The sequence below is a fragment of the Protopterus annectens genome, chromosome 3.part1 (assembly GCF_019279795.1).
Source record: "Protopterus annectens isolate FY-2018-M chromosome 3.part1, PAN1.0, whole genome shotgun sequence".
In the NCBI taxonomy this organism is placed as follows: domain Eukaryota; kingdom Metazoa; phylum Chordata; order Ceratodontiformes; family Protopteridae; genus Protopterus; species Protopterus annectens.
Window position 1 is genome coordinate 1,799,100,361 of NC_056732.1, and position 19,683 is coordinate 1,799,120,043.

The window sequence follows — 19,683 nt, forward strand, 5'->3', positions numbered from 1 at the left end:
CAGCTATCTCTCTGGCAGAATGAGCCTTTGGCTTGCTATGCAAAGTCAGTCCCAATGTATAAGCATTAGGGTCTATATCATATATTCGAAATTCCAAAATCTCGAACACCATATGTTCGAACTTGGAATTTTGAATATTGAAAATATCGAATGCTCAGAATAGCAATTTTTTTCCAAGAAACATACATACAAAACAAGCACACCAAAATAAATAAACCACACAAATACAGTTAATAAAACCCAACCCCACACTAAACCACACATAACTAACTATCCACTTACCTTAACCCACACCCTAACCCTAAGGTCCGTAACTATTGCACACATTCCCTACAAAACTACACACAAACAAAGCAATAAATACACACACATACAGTTAACAAAACCCAACCCTACACTACACCATACATACGTTACTAATTATCCACTTACCTTAACCCGCACCCTAACCCTAAGGTCCGTAGCTCTCGCACCACAATAGAGGAAATAGCAAACTTCGATGATGGCCCACCGATTTCTTTCCCTGGGAAAGAAATCAATGTTCCGTCAGTTCGCTCTTCTGAGATTTTGAACATTTCACTTTGATTAAATTAAATTTGGTGTTTTCAACATTTGAAATGCTGATAGGAACCCAAACATTATACAGTCAGAAAGCCACCGAGATAGAGTGACTTTTGATACTCCTTGACTAAATTTAGCTTTAGAGAAAGCAAGGAAAAGCTAATCAGACTTCCTAATATCCCTAGTCCTATTTAAATAAAACCAAAGGGGATGATGAACGTCTAGCAAGTGTAAAATATGCTCTGCTTTTTTAGAATATTTTGAGAAAAACACTGGCAGATTAAGGTTTACTTCACAGGCCACCTTAGGGAGAAAGTTAGGATCATACCTCTAAACCTCTTAGAGCAAAAAAATCTGGACAAACCCTAAAATGATGGGGGACAAATAGGGACAGCTTTTAAATATTGCTCTTACAAACTTAGAAAGTTGATAGAATAATAGGTTTTGCAGTAGCATGAATTTTCTGAAGGATATGGAGTCTTAAACTCAAATGTTTGTCATTATTTAATTACTTCAATCCTCAGCTATTTGCCAGAAAAGTACAGATTTTAGGAGGAATACGCACCAAAGATATGTGGCAAAAATCTGGACATTCTGTGAAAATCTGTACAATTGAGAGGTATGGTTAGGATTCATTCTCAATTACGCTCTGTCCTGATGGAAAAACAGATATGGGGGTTTACAGGGTAAGACCTTTCAATTCTGAAATCCTCCTTGTAGACATGACAGCCAACAATATTAGAGTTTTCCAAGAAAGATATTTTTAAATCTACCAGCATTAGACAGGGTCAAAAGGATATCTGGCCAATCCCTAGAAGTACAACGACAATTTGTTAGGGGTAAGGAGGGAGGGGAGGTGAACCAGACAAAAAGAAAAGAACACGGCTTGTAGTGAGATACAAAGGTATGAGTTGAGGACCAAGTTGCTGCTGTGCATATGTCACTGATAGGCACTTATTTTGCAAATGCTGTTGAGGTTGCCATTTCTCTGATAGAGTTTGCCTCTGACTCTGTAAAGTTGTAGCTTGCAAATCACAGACAAAACAAATACAATCTGTTAGCAATCTTGAGAGTGCTACCTTAGATACTGATTGTCCCAGCTTTTTCTTGGAGAAGGACATAAAAAATTGATCTGATTTTCCAAAAGTCTCAGTATGATGAAGGTAGAACCTAGGCTGTTTGTCTAACATACATAAAGTGTGTTATACTTTAATGGTAAAATTGGGGAAAGAAAACTGGCAAGTCAATCTGTTGGTTCAAGTTATATTCAGAAGCTACTTTAGGAAAAGTGGAAAGGTTTGTTCTCGATGGCACTCTGTCCTTAGGAAAGACAAGTAAAGGGAGCCTTGCACAAGAGTACCTGTAGTTCTGATATTCATTTGGCAGCTGTAATGGCAACCAGAAAAATAGTCTCCCATGAAAGAAACTGCATATCTATGGATGCTGCTGGTTCAGTTTTTGCATTAAAGACTGAAGTAAAAAGGTTTCTTTCGGAAAGGCTTTGGATAGTTTGAGGAGAAGCAATAGAAGCATTGTTGAACTCTATGTGGAAGTTTGAAATGGCTGCTAATTGTACTTCAGTTGTGGATTAACCTGAGACAGCCATGAAACATTCTGAAAAAAATTCCAAAATGTTTGGAAGAGGTACTGAAAAGGGGTCTAGTCCATTAGATGATTCCAAAATGGATAAACATTTCCATTTGATTCCATTTAATTCCTATTAAAAGTCACAAACTCTAATAACAGTTTTGGGGATTCCCTTTACTCCAATAATACATCCAGGGACTGGAAAACCACCCCTCAACATATCCAAAGCACCAAAAACTCATCCAAGTTTGAACAACTTCTCAAGGCACACTTAACTGACAACTGGTTCTGCTCATACACAGCCCCAGGCTGATGGCACCATCAACTGCATTAACCCCATCTCTCATCTCAGACTCTCACTTCTCTGTGAACCCATTTTTCTCTGTTAAACTACCTCTCTTATTATTTCATTAACCCTGCCAAAATTAACTTTCTCTCTCCCATCTAGCTTTTATCCTGTATCATGCCTATACACCAATATATATTGGGTCTATATTGAATCAGCGAACACTTAAAAAAGTGAACGCTGATTCATCAACTCTATTTAACCAAAAGCTTACAATCCCGAACACCCAGAACAGTGATTTTTTTCCCAGGGATGATGAAAATGAGAGAAGAAAATGCATACATAATCTGTGAGACATAATAGGCATTCCCATCTCATCAGTATGAAAATTAGAGATAGCTGCCAGCTGAATTCTGATGGAAGCTGCTGCCTCTCCCTCGTCAAAAAGCTTGGAGAGAAATTCTAGAACTGCAGTAATAGGGGCCGTAAAAGGTTCTACATTGTGTTTAACAGTCCAATAAGAAAATCTTTTCCATTTACTTGAATATAGTTTCCTTGCAGATGGTTTGTGGGAAGATACCAAGATATGTTTAACTGCAGGGGAAAATTTGTAACACCTGGCTAAGCGTGGAATTGGAGCAGCCATGCTGTCAACTTGAGGGTCTGGATGGATGGATGGAACGCTCCTGATGAGTGGGTCAAAAGGTCTGGAACGAGTCCAGAATTCAGGTTTCCTCCTATAAATGAGTCCACAGAAAGGGGAACCAAACTTGTCTTGGCCAGTAAGGTGTAATGAGAATCATAGTGCTTTTCAACGTATTGGCTTTCCAAAGTACTTTGGGTATTAAGGGGAAGGGGGAAAGTTATAGAGTAGTCCCGGGGGCCAATTGTGGGCAAGTGCATCCCTTGGTGACTTCCCCGGGGGGGGAATGAGGGCAAAGTAGCTTTTGCATTTGGCATTCATGGAGGTGGTGAAAAGATTGCACCAAGGCTGGCCCCATTTCTGGAGGATCTCTTCCGCAACTTCTGGTTTGAGGGACCACTCATGAGACAGTAGAATCACTTTGCTGAGTTTGTCTGCTATCATGTTGGATTTCCCCGGGATATGCATTGCTATCAGAAAACTTTGAGAAGCGACCGCCCATTGCCATACCCATTATGCCTCCCAACATAGGGGAAATGACTTGGTTCTTTCTTGCTTGTTTATGTACCATACCACTGAAATATTGTCTGTTTGAATTGCAACTGTTCCTACTGGAAGAGAGTGTTGAAGTGCCTGCAATGCATACAGCAGTGCTCTCATCTCTAGGACATTGATGTGCAAGTGGCTCTCATGTTCTTGCCATATCCCTTGGAACGTCATTCCCATATAATGCCCCCCCACCTGATCTGGGAAGCATCCGTGGTCAGTACTGCTGTTGATTGTGGAAAAACAAAGGGCCAGCCTGGGTGCAACTGTTCTGCTTGAAACCACTAGCAAAGATCTTTCTTGCATGACTCCATAATGATTATCTGGTGTGATAGAGGCAGATTCTGCATGGACCACTGGGCAAATAGTAACCATTGTAGAACCCGCATGTGTAGTGATGCTAGGGGAACTAAAAGAATTGTGGCTGCCATGGTATCTAGAACCTCTGTCAGCCTGGGATGACATGCTCGACAAGCCACGATGCTTTGCTAGGGATGGCTTGCACCTGTCACCCCTGGGCTTTCGGATATTGGCAAAGGCTCTTACTACCCCCATAGTGCCTTTTTTAGGCAAGGCTCAGAAGACAAACCCACCTCCATAGGTATCACAAGGGATAAGAAACTAAGAGTAATGCTACTCAACGCCAGAAGTCTAAACCTCAAGATGCATGCACTCGAAACTCTCCTTAGCATGGAGAACATCGATATCTGTGCAGTAACAGAAACCTGGTTCAAGGCTCCCGAGAGCACCCCAGCACTACCAGGTTATACCTCATACCATGCTTTTCAGCCCCAAAACTTGGACCGAACCACAAAAGGAGGGGGAGTATCAATATTCTTCAAAGATACCCACACCTCCAGGTTGGTGGCACAGCACGAAGCATCAGAGACTATCCATGTGCAACTAACAGTGGGTAAGACTGCCTTCCAGTTTATAGCCTGCTACAGACCACCCTCCCAAACTCAGGAACCCCACTTGGCCTTCCTGAGAACACTGGAAAATATGAAGGTCTCTCCAAACACCATTATATTGGGCGACTTCAACTACCCAAACATAGACTGGGAGCATTACTTTAGCTCCAACACCCTAGCCCAAAGGTTCCTAGAATTTATAAACTCAAATGCTATGGAACAACTTGTTACCACTCCCACAAGAGAGGAAAACATACTGGACCTGATCATCACCAACATGGGGACTCTATGCTCCAGACCAGATGTGTATCCCTCACTGGTAAGATCAGACCATAAACTAATCTCACTGGATATTCACATCCTGACCCCACCCCCTGCCCAGAAAACCACAGTGAAAAACTTCTCTAAAGCAAATTTCACACTCCTCAAAACCCAGGTGGAATCTTTCAAAGCCCCCGGGCCTGTGGAAAATACAGCCCAGACTGCAGAATCCTTTATAAACGCATTCTATGAACACCTTCAGGAATACATGGATCATGCAATCCCAAATAAAACCAAGACCCAATCCTCCAAAGGCAGTCATCCTGTCTGGTGGACCCCAGCCATAAACAAACTATACAATAGAAGGAGGAAGCTACTAAATGATACCAAAAAGGGAAGGCATTTCTGATCAGTATTAGCAAAAAACTACGGGCACTCATAAAATCGTCTAAGGCCAGCTTCGAGAGAAAAATTGCACAGGACACTAAGGATAATCACAAGGCTTTCTTTAGTTATGTTAGGAACCTGGGTGGGAATTCCCAGATATTCTCAGAATTAGTCCAAAATGACAAAAAATACACCGAACCCACAGACATTGCCAACATCCTAGCTGACAGGTTCAGCGCAAACTCCCTCCCCCCCACCAAAAGGGCAAATATCTATCCCAGCAGAGTGCTGCCCCCCTGACATCTCAGATGCTCAGGTAAGAGCCGCCCTCTCCAAAGCAAAAAACACAGCATCAGTGGGACCAGACGGTGTCCCAGGCTGCGTCCTACATGAACTCCAAGATGAGCTAAACCCAAACATAAAACTACTGTTCACTTTCAGCCTTACTACAGGATATGTACCCAAAGAGTGGTGTACAGCAACAGTGGTCCCTCTCCACAAAGGTGGTGCCTCAACGGATCCTGGAAATTATCGCCCCATAAGCCTGACTAGCTTGGTCTGCAAAGCTATGGAAAGGATCATCACTGACCTCATAAATAAAGATATCGGGGACCTACAGACACTGGATCCTACCCATTTCGGCTTTGTTAAGGGCAGATCCTGCCTCTTAAACCTGGTTGATTTCTTTGAAACAGTCAGCAAAGCCATTGACGAGGGGAAGGTGGTCCACACAGCCTACCTGGACCTCGCAAAACCCTTTGATACATTACCCTACTTGGGCATTATAGATAAGCTCACCAGCTTAAATATAAACCCCTATGTCACTAGATGGGTTGCAAACTGGCTCAAGGACAGAACCCACATGGTTAGAATTGCTGGAGCCATGTCAGTCTCCAAACCAGTTACAAGTGGCGTCCCACAAGGCTCAGTCCTGGGACCTCTCTTGTTCGGTATATATTTCTCGGAGGTACAGGCCAACACAGAAGGACTGTGGCTGACCAAGTTCGCAGATGACTGCAAACTGGGCACCATAATCGACTCTCCAGCCGACACAAGCATCCTCCAAAAGGGCCTCATAGAAACAGACAACTAGTGCCAGAGCCATGGCCTCAAGCTAAACGCCAAAAAGTGTATAGTCATCCCCTTTGGCAAAAACAAAGTGCCCACAAATTACCACATAGGTGGTAATCCATTAAGTACAGAAGAAGTAATTAGGGACCTGGGGACCCAAGTTGATAGCAATCTCATATTTGACAACCACGTGGCCAAAGTGGTTAGAAAAACATTTTATATAGCCCACCTAATCATGAAGGGATTCACATCTAGATCAGGGGAGGTCATCGTGCCTCTTTACTCATCCCTCATCAGGCCCATAATTGAGTACAATGCCCCTTTTGGGATGTACCTTACCAGACACCTGCAGCAACTGGAAAGACCCCAAAAGTACCTCACCAAGAGGATCAAAGGGCCCAACCCGAAATTAATGGATATGCTGCAGCTCAGAAAATCCAAATCCCATCGAGCTACGTGCTCGAGAGACTTGAACCTCAGCATTGAAATAAATAGGACATGCTGGAGGGACAGATTCATAACCCAGAGGCTCCCTTCACTCTGGAATAAAATCCCAGTCCAGGTTAGGCAGAGTCCCTCATTGACTCTCTTCAAGAGGAATCTTGATGAGTGGATGGGAGATCGTAGGTTTACCCCGGGTATTACTTCTGTGTCACTGTTAGACAGAGCCACAGTATACTAACCTCGAAAAAGGGCATAGCAAAATTAATCTAAAATGGGTGGCGAAAGCCAAACACATTCTGGCTAGGCTTATAAATGCCCTAGGGCAGATAGGTTCACAGGTTCATAGGTTCATACTAGGCTAACACAACCCTGGTTTCAACTTTTTTTCTTGATATCAATATCGTGATTTGACGATGAAGGGACTGAATTCTCTCGAGGGTAAGTTTTGCCACCATCAGCTTTGAATCCAGTTCTGTGCCTAAGAAAGTAATATTCTGTGAAGGTGACAAGGCAGATTTTTTTTAAGTTTACTGTGATGCCTAGTCTGGTGCAAAGAAGCATTGTTTTGTCCCTTGCTTGCAGAAGTAAATGCTTGCTGATGGTGGTCAGGAGCCAGTTGTCTAGGTATGGAAACACCTGGAATCCCTGACGACTCAAGTGAGCCATGACTACTGCCATGCATTTGGTGAACACTCGGGGGGCTGAAGTGAGGCCAAATGGCAGGGCTCAAAACTGGTAATGACTGGCTCCCAGCCGAAAGCATAAATATCTCCTGGACTGCTTGTCCATTTTTATGTGGTAATACGCTTTCTGGAGCTCTATAGAACACATCCAATCATCTTTCCCTATAAAGGAGAATATTGACTGCAGTGTCACCATCTGGAACTTTTATTTCTTTACAGATTTATTTAGTTTGCTGAGATCCAGAATATGTCTCCAGTCCCCTATCTTTTTGGGTACTAAAAAGAACCTTGAGTAAGTTCCGGATCCAATGTGATCTGCAGGGACATTTTGAATGACTCCTTTTTCTAGCAACTTGAGTATCTCTAGTGTTGCACAGCCCTTTTGACTGGGTGGACCATCTGGCATGGACTTCTTTGTGGGAGGGGGAGTAGAAAAGGGAATGTAGTATCCTCTGGGTATGATTGTCTGTACCTATTTGTCTTGGGATATCTCTAGCCAGGCTTTTGGGTACAGCAACAAATGTCCCCCCGACTGCCTCCAGAGAAAAGCAGACGGGCCTCCTTTTAGGAGGGCTGGAAGGGCCTCCCAGGGCATGTATCTTTGTCGCTCTGAGTCTGCGGACCCCCTCTGCTGTGAGGTCAACATCTTCTGTTAGCACCTCCCCCTCTGCCCCTGATGGAAGTGTCACCATGTGCGTAAGAGAAACCTTTTTGGGACTTGCAGAACCACATCTTCCCACCCTTCTGACCTTCGGGATATGGTCTAGATGGGGCGGAAAAATGGACTCCCATGGCAGACACGGTTTTCCTTTCCTGCTCACACCTGGTCAAATTATCTTTCACCTTGGGTCCAGAAAGGTATGAACCATCAAAAGGGGTGTTGGTGAAGGAAGACTTGAAGGGCTCAGTAAAATTGCAAAGACACATCCAGGAATGTCTCCTTAGGGAAATTCCTGTAGCTGCTGCTCTGCTCATCCCATCAGCTGCATATGAAATCAGTCTCATGGAGGAATTGATAATAGAGTTAAGGGTGGAGAGCTGTGAGGAAACTTTGTCTGCGGTCCTCGAAGCTAAAGTACCTTGAAAAGTATCTCCTAGCTCTTTGAGGAGCTCCCTTTGCAGCCTTGTAAAATAGGTCAGGTAATTCAATGACCATAGGGTAAAGGCCAATGAAAAAGAGGTACACTTTCCATATCTGTCCATAGTCCGTGACTCTTTGTTGGGAGGATGAACAGATGAAGAGATCTCTGGTAACTCCTTCTTAGTGGCTGCCACCACCACCATCGCATCTACAGGGACTCCTTTTCACTAGGGGCAGTGATACATTTGTTGGGCCTCCGCGGAACTGGTTCCACTGTATCCGGGGAACTCCAGGCCTTACATGATATCACGTTAAGTAACTGATCATGGGGGGGTTCACCAAGGAGGTGGAAGGGTGAGATCCAAAAGCCTCCAGGTACACCAATTCATCATCTGAAGGGTTGGTGGGCTTCCAACCACCCCTCTGTTTCAGGATCTCAAGGATGTTAGCAAAGGAGACATCTTCAGAGGGGGACCATAGAGACCCTTCAGACTCATCCAAATCAGTGTCCAATGTAACCAACAGGGGAGTCTATGTGATTCCTCTTGCATAGTCTCTTCTGAGGGACTTCCGCAGAGGGATACTCTGGAGAGGTTTCGGAGGAGACAATACTGCCTGCTGGGGCTTCCTGGGGCTCTGGATATCTATGCTTGGGGGAAGTGGGTGAAGAAGAGAGCAGCACCAGTGCCTAGGAGGGAAGAGATGATGCCTCTGAGAGTGGAGCTATCTGAGATGACAGAACTCTCGCCATCAGCTGAAAAGCCCCCTCACTCCACACTGAACAGACCCTCCACTCCGAAGATGCTGAGGATCAACTCCGAGGTGGAGCAGGTGGCTCCAAAACTGATGTAGGAACTGAGCTCAACCTTGCCAAGGCACTGATGGGTAGAGTCAGCTCAGACAACTGTTCGAGTCGACTCGCCTCTTTGGACCCAACAGGTGAGCTTCAGCTCCTAGACTCCTCAAGATCCAAAGGACCCAAAGATGTCAGAGCAGAAGCCAGAACCGATGATCCTGAAGGAGGTCCCGTTAATGACAGTTCCACTGTTTTGGCACTGAAACCAGCAACAGAGTTGGAGGAGGAACTGAAGATATGGTGTCTTGGATGGTCCAGATTCCTTTGGGGTCAGAGACGATAACATTTTTGCCAGCGCCGGAGTCTTAAGTGATCTCTTCACCACCCACTCCACATCATCATCAGATAAACTCCTGTAGGAATGGAGGATAACGAAGGAGATCTGGGCCCTTTCCAAAATGGGCGATCTCAAGGTCAGAGATATCATCTCCAACACAGAAGACCATCTCCTAATAGGTAACTCTATTGGCTCCAGGAATACTGATGGGGCCGGAGAGGTTGATTGTGTCTTGTCAGAACTAAGAGCCCTCGGTTCCGAAGCAGTAACTATTTTAGGAGTCTCTGATGTGGGAGCTGAAACAGCATGTCATTTGGAACCTGAATGGGAAGAAGAAGAAGGCTTGGAGCTTTGAGATCTTGCCAAATATTCCTCTCATTGGCCTCAACGTGTGTGTTTTTATAGTTGTTTTGTAGACGATCTTTTCATTTTTTGGAAAGGAGATTATTCCCATTTATGCAATTTTTATCTTATATAAATGGTACTTCTGGCTTTTTTTAATTTTACTATGAAAAGTTCCACTCCTAAAATAGATTTCTTGGATATTATACTTCTGAGAGATGAGAATAATAAAATACATACCAGAAGGTTTAGAAAAGATTGTCATAAAATAGTTACCTGAACCACAGTAGTATGCAATCCCCAACATAACTTTAAAAATATAATGAAAGGTCAGGCACTCAGGGTTTCTAGGCTTCATGACCCCTGGTGGACCCCTGCCATAAATAAACTGTACAACAGAAGGAAGAAGCTACTACATGATAGAGCAAAATCCCTAATAGGGAAGGCATCTCTGATCAGTACTAGCAAAAAATTACGATCCCTCATAAAATCCTCCCAAGGCCAGCTTCGAGAGAAAAATTGCACAGGACACCAAAGACAATCATAAGGCTTTTTTCAGTTATGTTAGGAACCTGGGATGCAACTCCCAGACTTGTTCTGAGTTGATTCTAAACGACAAAAAATACACTGAACCCACAGACATTGCCAATATCCTGGCAGACAGGTTCAGTGCAAACTTCTCCACCCCCTCACCCCCAAAGGAGCAAGTATCTATTCCGGCAGAGGGCTGCCTCCCAAACATTTCTGATGCTCAGGTGAAGGCTGCCCTCTCCAAAGCAAAAAACACTGCTTCCATGGGACCAGATGGCATCCCAGGTTGCGTCCTACATGAACTCCAAGAGGAACTAATCCCTCAAATAAAACAGCTATACAATCTCAGCCTCACTACAGGATATGTGCCCACAGAATGGCGTACAGCAACAGTGGTCCCACTCCACAAAGGTGGAGCCTCTACGGACCCTGGAAACTATTGCCCCATAAGCCTGACTAGCTTAGTCTGCAAGGATATGGAGAGGATCATCATGGAGCTCATAAACAAAGACATTGGGGACCTACAGACACTAGATCCTACCCAGTTCGGCTTTTTCAAGGGCAGATCCTGCCTTTTGAACCTGGTTGATTTCTTCGAAACAGTCACCAAAGCCATAGATGAAGGGAAGGTAGTCCACACTGCCTATCTGGACCTTGCAAAGGCATTTGACACAATACCCCACTCGGGCGTCATAGATAAGCTATCCAGCTTAAATATAAACCCCTATGTCACAAGATGGGTCGCAAACTGGCTCAAAGACAGAACCCACAGAGTGAGAGTTGCTGGAGCCATGTCAGACTCGAAACTGGTCACAAGTGGCGTCCCACAGGGTTTTGTCCTGGGACCACTCTTGTTCGGTATATACTTTTCCGAGGTACAGGCAAACGTGGGAGGACTATGGCTCATCAAGTTCGCAGATGACTGCAAACTGGGTGCCACAATCGACTCTCCAGCTGACACAAACATCCTTCAAAAAGGTCTCACAGAGACAGATAACTGGTGCCAGCACCATGGTTTAAAGCTAAATGCCAAAAAATGTATTGTCATACCCTTTGGCAAAAACAATGTGCCCACAAATTACTACATAAGCAGAAACCCATTAAGTACAGAGAAAGTTATTAGGGACCCAGGTTGATAGCAATCTCTCCTTTGAAAACCACATTGCCAAAGTGGTTAGAAAGACCTTCTACATAGCCCACCTCATCACGAAGGGTTTCACATCTAGATCAAGAGAGGTAATCGTGCCCCTTTATTCATCCCTCATCAGGCCCATCATAGAATACAATGCCCCTTTTGGGATGTACCTTACCCGACACCTGCAGCAATTAGAAAGACCCCAAAAGTATCTCACCAAGAGGATCAAGGGACTCAAACAGATGCCATATGTTAAAAAAACTCCAGCTCTACTCAGTTGCATACTGCCTACTTCGAGGCGATCTATGCCTGACATACAAAGCTATGTCAAATCCAGAATTAATGGACATGCTCCACCTCAGTAAATCTAAATCCCTTAGAGCCACACGCTCGAGGGACTTGAACCTCAGCACAGAAATAAATAGAACTTGCTGGAGGGACAGGTTCATAACCCAGAGGCTCCCTTCGCTCTGGAATAGAATTCCAGTTCATGTGAGGCAGAGCACCTCACTGAATCTCTTCAAGAAGAATCTCGATAGGTGGATGGGGGATCGTAGGTTTGTCCCAGGGATTACTCCCGTGTCACTATTAGAGGCACAGTAAACTAAACCTTAAAAAGGGCACAGTATACTCAAATCAAGGGGTGGTGTAAGCCATACAGAATCGGGCTAGGCTTATAATTGCCCCAGGGCAGATAGCCTAGTATGAACCTATGAACCTATGAACCTATGATAAAGAAGAAGATTTTGAGAGAAGTCTTAAACAAACTAGTGAAGAATTTTTAGAATGAGGATACAAAGATGTGGAAGTGGAATTAGCATGTAGTATAGCTAGGGATGACAGGAAAGGGCATGGGAAACCATTTTTCTCCACACCTGAAAGTAGAATGTCATGAATAAGAATAAGAATAATGATGTTTCTTTTTTTATGACATATAGTTCAGATAGTCTACATATTAGATATATCTTTAAGAAGAATTGGCATATTTTAAGGGGGGTCTATATTAGATGACCGACCGCTTAAAGAAGCGAACGTTGATTAATCGACCCTATGTAAGCGAAAGCTTACAATCTCGAACTGTCAGACCAGCGATTTTTTTCCTAGGGAAAAAAATCGCTGGTCCAAAACAGATACACACAACACAAGTACACCAAACAAACAGCAATCCACACACATACACCTAAAATCTTACAACTAACTAAACTATACACACACAACTAACTATCCACTTACCTTAACCCAAACCTTAACCCTAAGGTCCGTCACTATCGCACACTCACCTCACCCACTCCCTAACCCTAACTCACCTAACCCCCCCTAACCCTCACGTCCACACAATCGCACACATACCTAACCCATGCCCTAACTCTAACTCACCTAACCCGCCCTAACCCTCACATCCACACAATCACACACTTACCTGAACCCGACCTGTAACTTTCCATCACAGTGTTGAAAATACAGAAGCAACAAAAACGGACAACTAAATTCTTTCCCTGGGAAAACATTTGGGTTTCTGTTACTTCAATATTTTAAGCTTTAGCTCCGTAGGGTTCGATATTAGAACATTCGAAGGTTTGAAACCTCAATGTTCTAATATAGACCCTTTTAATGGCAGACTCACAAGTTGATAAAATTATAGGTGATACACCTAGATTTATTTATAAAAATAAAAAGTCTCTAAAAGAAAACTTTGTTATCCTCTAAGAAGGAATATTGATAGAATCTCTCAAATAAATAATTTTGACACTGAGTCCTGTAATAAATGTGCATTTTGTAAGTTTATTGATAATTCTAACATCTTTACTCATCCTGAAACTGGTTAAGGTCTGTGAGTTTAAGATTAAAGCCAATTGTGACACCAAGAATCTAGTCTACCTAGTGTATTGCGTATCATGTTTTTTTTTTATATAGGTACAACTAATAGGCATCTCAGAGAGGGTATTAAAGACCATTATTATTGTGCCCATAAAGGGCTTTACTATAGTGCTATTGCGAAACACATTCACTTGAAAGGGGAGGGTCACTGGTTTAAGTTTATGGCTATTGACGAAGTCTATGATAATATAAGGAAAGGAGATATAGTAAATAATACAGAAAGAAAGGAGTTAAGGTAGATTTTGCAGTTGTCGACACATGGGGGGGGGGGGCTGGATTAAATGATTATATCCCTCTTAAACCTGTACTAAAAGATAGGAGACTTAAATAGTAATAATATAGTCTCTACTTTTATTTAGTATGTTTTATATATTTGTCTTTTATTTTTCTGTCTTTGTGATTTTGTTGCCATGGATTTTAATTAGATTAGGAATGTTGATTAGTGCTTGTCAACTGGATTATATTAAGATGTTATATATAAATGCATTCTGATGTGCTTGATTTTATATGGTCTGAAGAAACGATTTTGTAAATCACGAAAGCGCTTACCATTTTGTATTAAAGCATTTTTTAACCTGAAGCTATCTGCGGTATGCTTTTATCTGTTTTTTATCCTAATGGACTGTTTGCTGTGGTGCTGTGCTTGTTTTATTTTATTATATGTGTCTTCCTGTTGATGTCCACTTCTGCAAGACTCCTCAACAAATGGAAGGAACTTACAGACAAAGCCACCGAAGGTGGCTGAGATGAACAACTTTCCTGTAGGAAAGTTGAATGAAGCCTGGAACCCAAAGACTCTGGAAAGAAACATGGAGGAGGCACTGGAGATCGGATCGAAAATGTTTCTGGATCTGAATGTTTAGGAGTCTTTGGTGCCAGACCAAAGAGATCTGTAGGATTTGGTGACTGCTTCCTGGGTTTTTATACCCTCTTTTCTGATTCCTCATCTCTCTCTTTCTCCCTTGATTTCTCTCTCTCCTTTTCCTTTTTCCTGGATTAATTGGCTTTATCAGGTTTCTTTACAGGAGAAGAGACTTCTGAAGCAAAGGGAGCCAAACTCTCTGCTTAGGTAGGAAGAAAGTCTTTTAGTGTAAACTTGACCCAGTGTCCCTGAAGTGGTCTAGGACCAAATGAGGCACAAGCCTTGCAGTCGGTATCCAAATGTGCCACCCCCAGGCAATACACTCGCAATGAATGAGGGTCCTGCAGTGGAATTTTGTGGCTGCATTCAGAGCACTTTTTAAATCTGGTGGCCTTGACTGACATGCTGGAAAATAATGAAATCACCAACTGCCTACAAAAGCTAAACAACACTGCTCTCAAAATAAACAATGCTTGAAAACCCAACTATGTATTTATTTATTTTACATTTGTTGACTGGGATAGTCCGACTGGATACATGTCCATTTTCAGTGGAGGTCTGGGGAGAAAAGCTCCAAGATAATAATACACACTGAACATTTAGTAAATGCTAGTTTCAAGCAAATTACAGTCATAAGCAATACCAGCATTTAGCACATATAGTACTAACTTATTATAAAACACTTTACAAAACATAACATTATTTTCAAAGTTAAACATACATAACATTACATTCAGATTTAAGATACACTGAGCAGCAGTTATACAATTGACCCTTCCTGAAATGGAGTGGTAGAAAAAAGTTAGAAATAGCTGAAGGTAAGGCACCTAAGAAATAGAGAGGTCACTAGTCGGGGTTAGTGCAAGGACATAACCAATGAGTTTTGAAGTATTTCTTGAGTTTGTTTTTGAAATGAGTTAGTGAGTGTTCTAGGGTCAAGTCAGCTAGGAGTCTCTTCCATATTTTTCCAACAGAGTTGGCAAACAGAGAGTCCCCAGCTGAGTAGTTGGATTTGTATGTTTGAACTAGGAGTCCAGTGGATGATCGCAGTGGCTGGGTGCTGGTGTAGGGGCTGATAATATTTTTTAGTGCAGGTGTATTTTCTGGTTGGTAAAGGACTTTATGTGCCACTATTAGCTGGTTGAACTGCAGAAGGCTTGGCAGTTCAAGCCATCCTAGGCGATTAAGGTCGTGATAGTGGTGTGTCTGGTACGCTATGCCAGTAGCAAATCTGGCAATGTGGTTATAGCAGGATGATAATTTCTTAAGATCTGTTTTGTTTAAGTTGGAGAATAGAGATGAGGCGTAGAGAAGAGTTGATAGCAGATGGGAACTATCCCCGAGAAACAATAAAACTACACTACTAGAAAAATGTTGAACTAGCTAGAAATATTTTAGTGATGTAAAAGGAGCAAAGTTTTTTTTTCCTTTCTTCTTTAATGTGGAGAAGTAAAGGCTATAGGAAAAAAGGGGCTAGCAACGGATTGGTTGAAACAGGAAGCACAAATTTAGAACCAGAAAAAGAAAAATTTATCTAACTAGTCAGAGTCTTCAAAGACCATGTCCTTCTGCATCAAGCAGCACACAAGATCTGAGGTACTCTGGGGAACAAAAGGAATTGTGGGCAGGACAGGTGTCAAAGCCCTGGATCCACAGCCTCTGAAAAAAGTGCCACAGTCAATCTGATAACTCAAAAGTTGAATCGGATGAAAACAGACATCAGATGCAAACATTACAATTCTTATACAGTAGGTAAAGTAACACACCAAATACATACAATTTTGCAGTCAAATCACCAGAATACATTATTCTGGCACTAATAGATAAATACAGAGGAAAAGAAATAAAGCAGCAAAGAATTTCTTATCTGAACTCAGTAGCTGTATATATCCAAAGTAAGGAGCAGTCTTCCAAGAGATCCTTCTCTAACTATGGAACTAGAAAACTGAAAGGGTCCTGCTTGTGGGTCTTAAAGGCAGTCCGTGTACTGTCAGGTGATTAGTACCTCCCAGCTACACACAGGTAGTGGGAGGGGTTCTAAGCTTTGATTTTTATTTATTTATTTATTTACATTTGTTGACCGGGAGTGTCCGACTGGACATAGGTCCATTTTCAGCGGAGGCGCGGGGAGAAAAGCTCCACAGTTAAAATACACAGACAGTAGTTACATTGGATGTACATAGCAATTTACAATTGATTAACATAGCAATTAATTACATAGTTACAGATGTAGAACATAGTACATTAGTAGACAACTAGAATCTTTATCTGTGAAGTACATAACAGACATTAACAATTGTTACAATAAGAAGTTCCTGCTGTATAATAAGTAGTAGACTTATGAGCATCCGAGCTTGCTATAATCAAGGTAGTTATTGGGGTGGAAAGACTTTGATAGTTTGATAGACTGCCAGAGGAAGGGTAGCAGGGCACTACTACCTGTATGTCATTAATATTTTAATTGAAGACTGGTATGAACAAAATTCATAATTAAGGAAAGAAATTCAGAGCTACTCTTTCAACTTTTCTTTTTTTTCCCCACACTCCATGAACACACTGTAACTGACCAAGAGTACACTGTAAAACCTACAGAGGAAATAAATTCATTAATCTAAGCTGTCTGGGGGCCACTAGGTTCCAGAAGCCACAGGGTTTCTAGATGCTCTGCGGTGCATTTTAGAGTTTGCTTTTTAAATAACCTTTTTCATGTCATGATGGTCTGAACCATAATTACAGAGAGAAGTTCGGTCTTGCTCTTCAGCTGTGCTTTTTCCTACTGCCATTCAACACAGCTTAAATGGCCAAGACTACAGTATTACAACTGTGGAGGAAATAACCGCATTAAGACAGAAGTCAGTCACTAGATGTCATAAGGACAATTAGAGAAATAATGCCATCATCCTTTGCCCCCCACATAGGCTAAAGAACCGAGGGGCCTTTTTAAGCCTAGCCATGCTTCCTGTATGAACCTGACAAGTTTTGATACCCTAGGATTATTTTAAGGAGTTTATGTAGGCTTGAGCATGGACAGATAAGCATTTACAGACTGTCTCTGTCTATTACAGAAATAGGAGTCAGACCAGGGGTAAATTTCCTATTTTTCATCTGGTGGATCAAGTTACTCTTGAATTGGATTAAAGAAGAAATCTACTTCACGTGGATGGGAAGCCTGCTCTGGGGAAGCTGTAGTCTCTGAGACACATACCTGCTCCTACAACATGTCCTATTTATACTGCAGGTGAAGTTTAGCTTACTGGATTCAGTAATTCTGATGCTATTTGTTTTGCAGCTGTGCAACAGGTACAGCAGAGTGGGATCAGGGGACGCTTTGTAGGCCAGGCACTGAATGCCTCAGTAATCTGTAGGAGACAGAGTACAGGGATGGCTTTGTGGTGGTCCACATGAGACATGTTGTTTACACCCTGTATTCTTTTCATAAGAATCATCTGAGTATGCACCAGTTGTTGCATATGCTTGGTCAGGTACAATCTGAAGGTAGCATTGCACTCAATGATTTCTGATGACGAATGAGTAATGTAAAGCAATGACATCCTTGAATCAAGAAGCCATACCCTTGCTTACAAGCTACAGTGACCTTATGTGTACATCTCTAAGCAGGTCCAGTTTTAGAATAGGTGGGGTTCAGGTCACATGTAACTACTAAACTTGAGTCAAAATCCACTTATGGTGTGCAGGCCACCAGGAGATCTGGAGGTCTGGATGTTTTATGATGCATTGTATGCCCTTACTCCTTTGAAAGGATGACTGTTTAAACTGAGTAAATGACAAATGATTAAATTACTTCATCTGCACAACCCAGACCTCCATACAGTTACCAGACATTAGAGTATGCCCAGTTGTTTCTAAGAAAGTATGCCCAGCTGATTCATATAAATCCCAAAATCAGAATAATGTGCAAACAATGGATACTCATTTTTATCCACAAACAGCCGCAGCAATTATAGCTACTTTATATGTGCATATCTCAGATGTAACTGAGTTTTTTAAAACAAAAAAGAACAGCAGCTGTTTATTTGTTTTTACAGCAAAGAACATCAGTGTTTCATTGCTTTAAAAACTAAATAAATAAATAAATAAATGTGGAAAGGTGCCCCTACAAGAATGGCACCCTAGGCAGCTGCCTAGATGGCCTAAGCATAAGGCCAGCCATGGTTGCTGTGACTTTACAGTTCTTTACATTAAGTAAAAGTGTCTCAGGACTAAACTCCCAGCATAGGTGTGAAGGCTTGCCCCCAAATTAAGCTTAAACTTTGATTGTGCTTCAAATTAATTTGATTTGCGAATTCAAGTAGAATTTGAACTCATTCATACAAAGCCATACCAAAAGAATAATCTGGATCTAGCCTTGGGCTTCATTCAGAGAGTGCTCCTTCTTAAAAAAAAAAATAATTTTCTGTCAACCTCACTCAGCATGGAAAATAAGACAGGCATCTGGCCATTTAACATCCCACTCCATCTCCAAACATTTGTACGCTGGCAGCCAGCTGCTAAGTAAGCCCAGCTACTAACGGATGGCAGCTCTCCCTCTATGCCAGCAAACTGCTACCAGCAATAACAAATGAACTTTTTGATTCAATTCATAATTGCAAGCATTATTCATTTTTTTTCAGTTTTACAACTGTATTTAAATCATTGCTTTATTAAAATGTTTATTTTAGTCTAGCCTTACTGCAATTCACTTTCATTACTAATTTCTCTTTATATTATTATTTTGTAAAATTCATTAACATTAGTATGATCCTCAGAGTGCTCCTAAATTTCTGTCAAAAGTTAAGGATATACCTGTGATGAATGATTCATCAAATACGTAACCACATCACTAATGAATGATGCCATACTTTGGATCACTTTCTTTTCAGCAAGTTTTCTTTTCTTCATTGCAGTCTTAATAGCGAAGTCCTTCAGAGCAGGAATTTCTGTAAAAAAGAACCATTCACTAGGGTGGAGTTCAGCAACATTTTTGAAATACTCTATTGCACCACTGCATACAAAAGAACTGAATGCCTGTGTACAAATGTTGAAATAAGTAATACTACACATACTATGAAAACGTATAACTGCATAAAGGGCAAGGCTCTGAAAAGAGTTATTTACTTACTCTAAGGACATTTCTAACCTACATCAGAGTAATACAACCACATTTTAACATTGTTCAACAAAGACATTTTATACAACTCTTTAATATCTTCTGAATACACGTTTTATAAATTTCTCCAGGAATGCATGGATCAAGCTATCCCAAACAAAACCAAGACCCAATCATCCAAAGGCAGGCGTCTAGTCTGGTGGACCCCAACCATAAATAGACTGTACAACAGAA

At 41.9% G+C, this 19,683-nt stretch overlaps 1 protein-coding gene across 1 annotated transcript in view; it reads right to left on the bottom strand.

Annotated features, from left to right (window-relative positions):
- Positions 1 to 19,247, bottom strand: part of LOC122798681 (nuclear GTPase SLIP-GC-like) — a 1,112,600-nt gene extending 1,093,353 nt beyond the window's left edge. The window contains exon 1 of the mRNA XM_044067773.1: positions 19,146 to 19,247. Within this exon, the coding sequence (XP_043923708.1) occupies positions 19,146 to 19,241 (96 nt within the window). The 5' untranslated portion in view covers positions 19,242 to 19,247. The remainder of the gene's footprint in view (positions 1 to 19,145) is intronic.
- Positions 19,248 to 19,683: the final 436 nt, after the last annotated feature.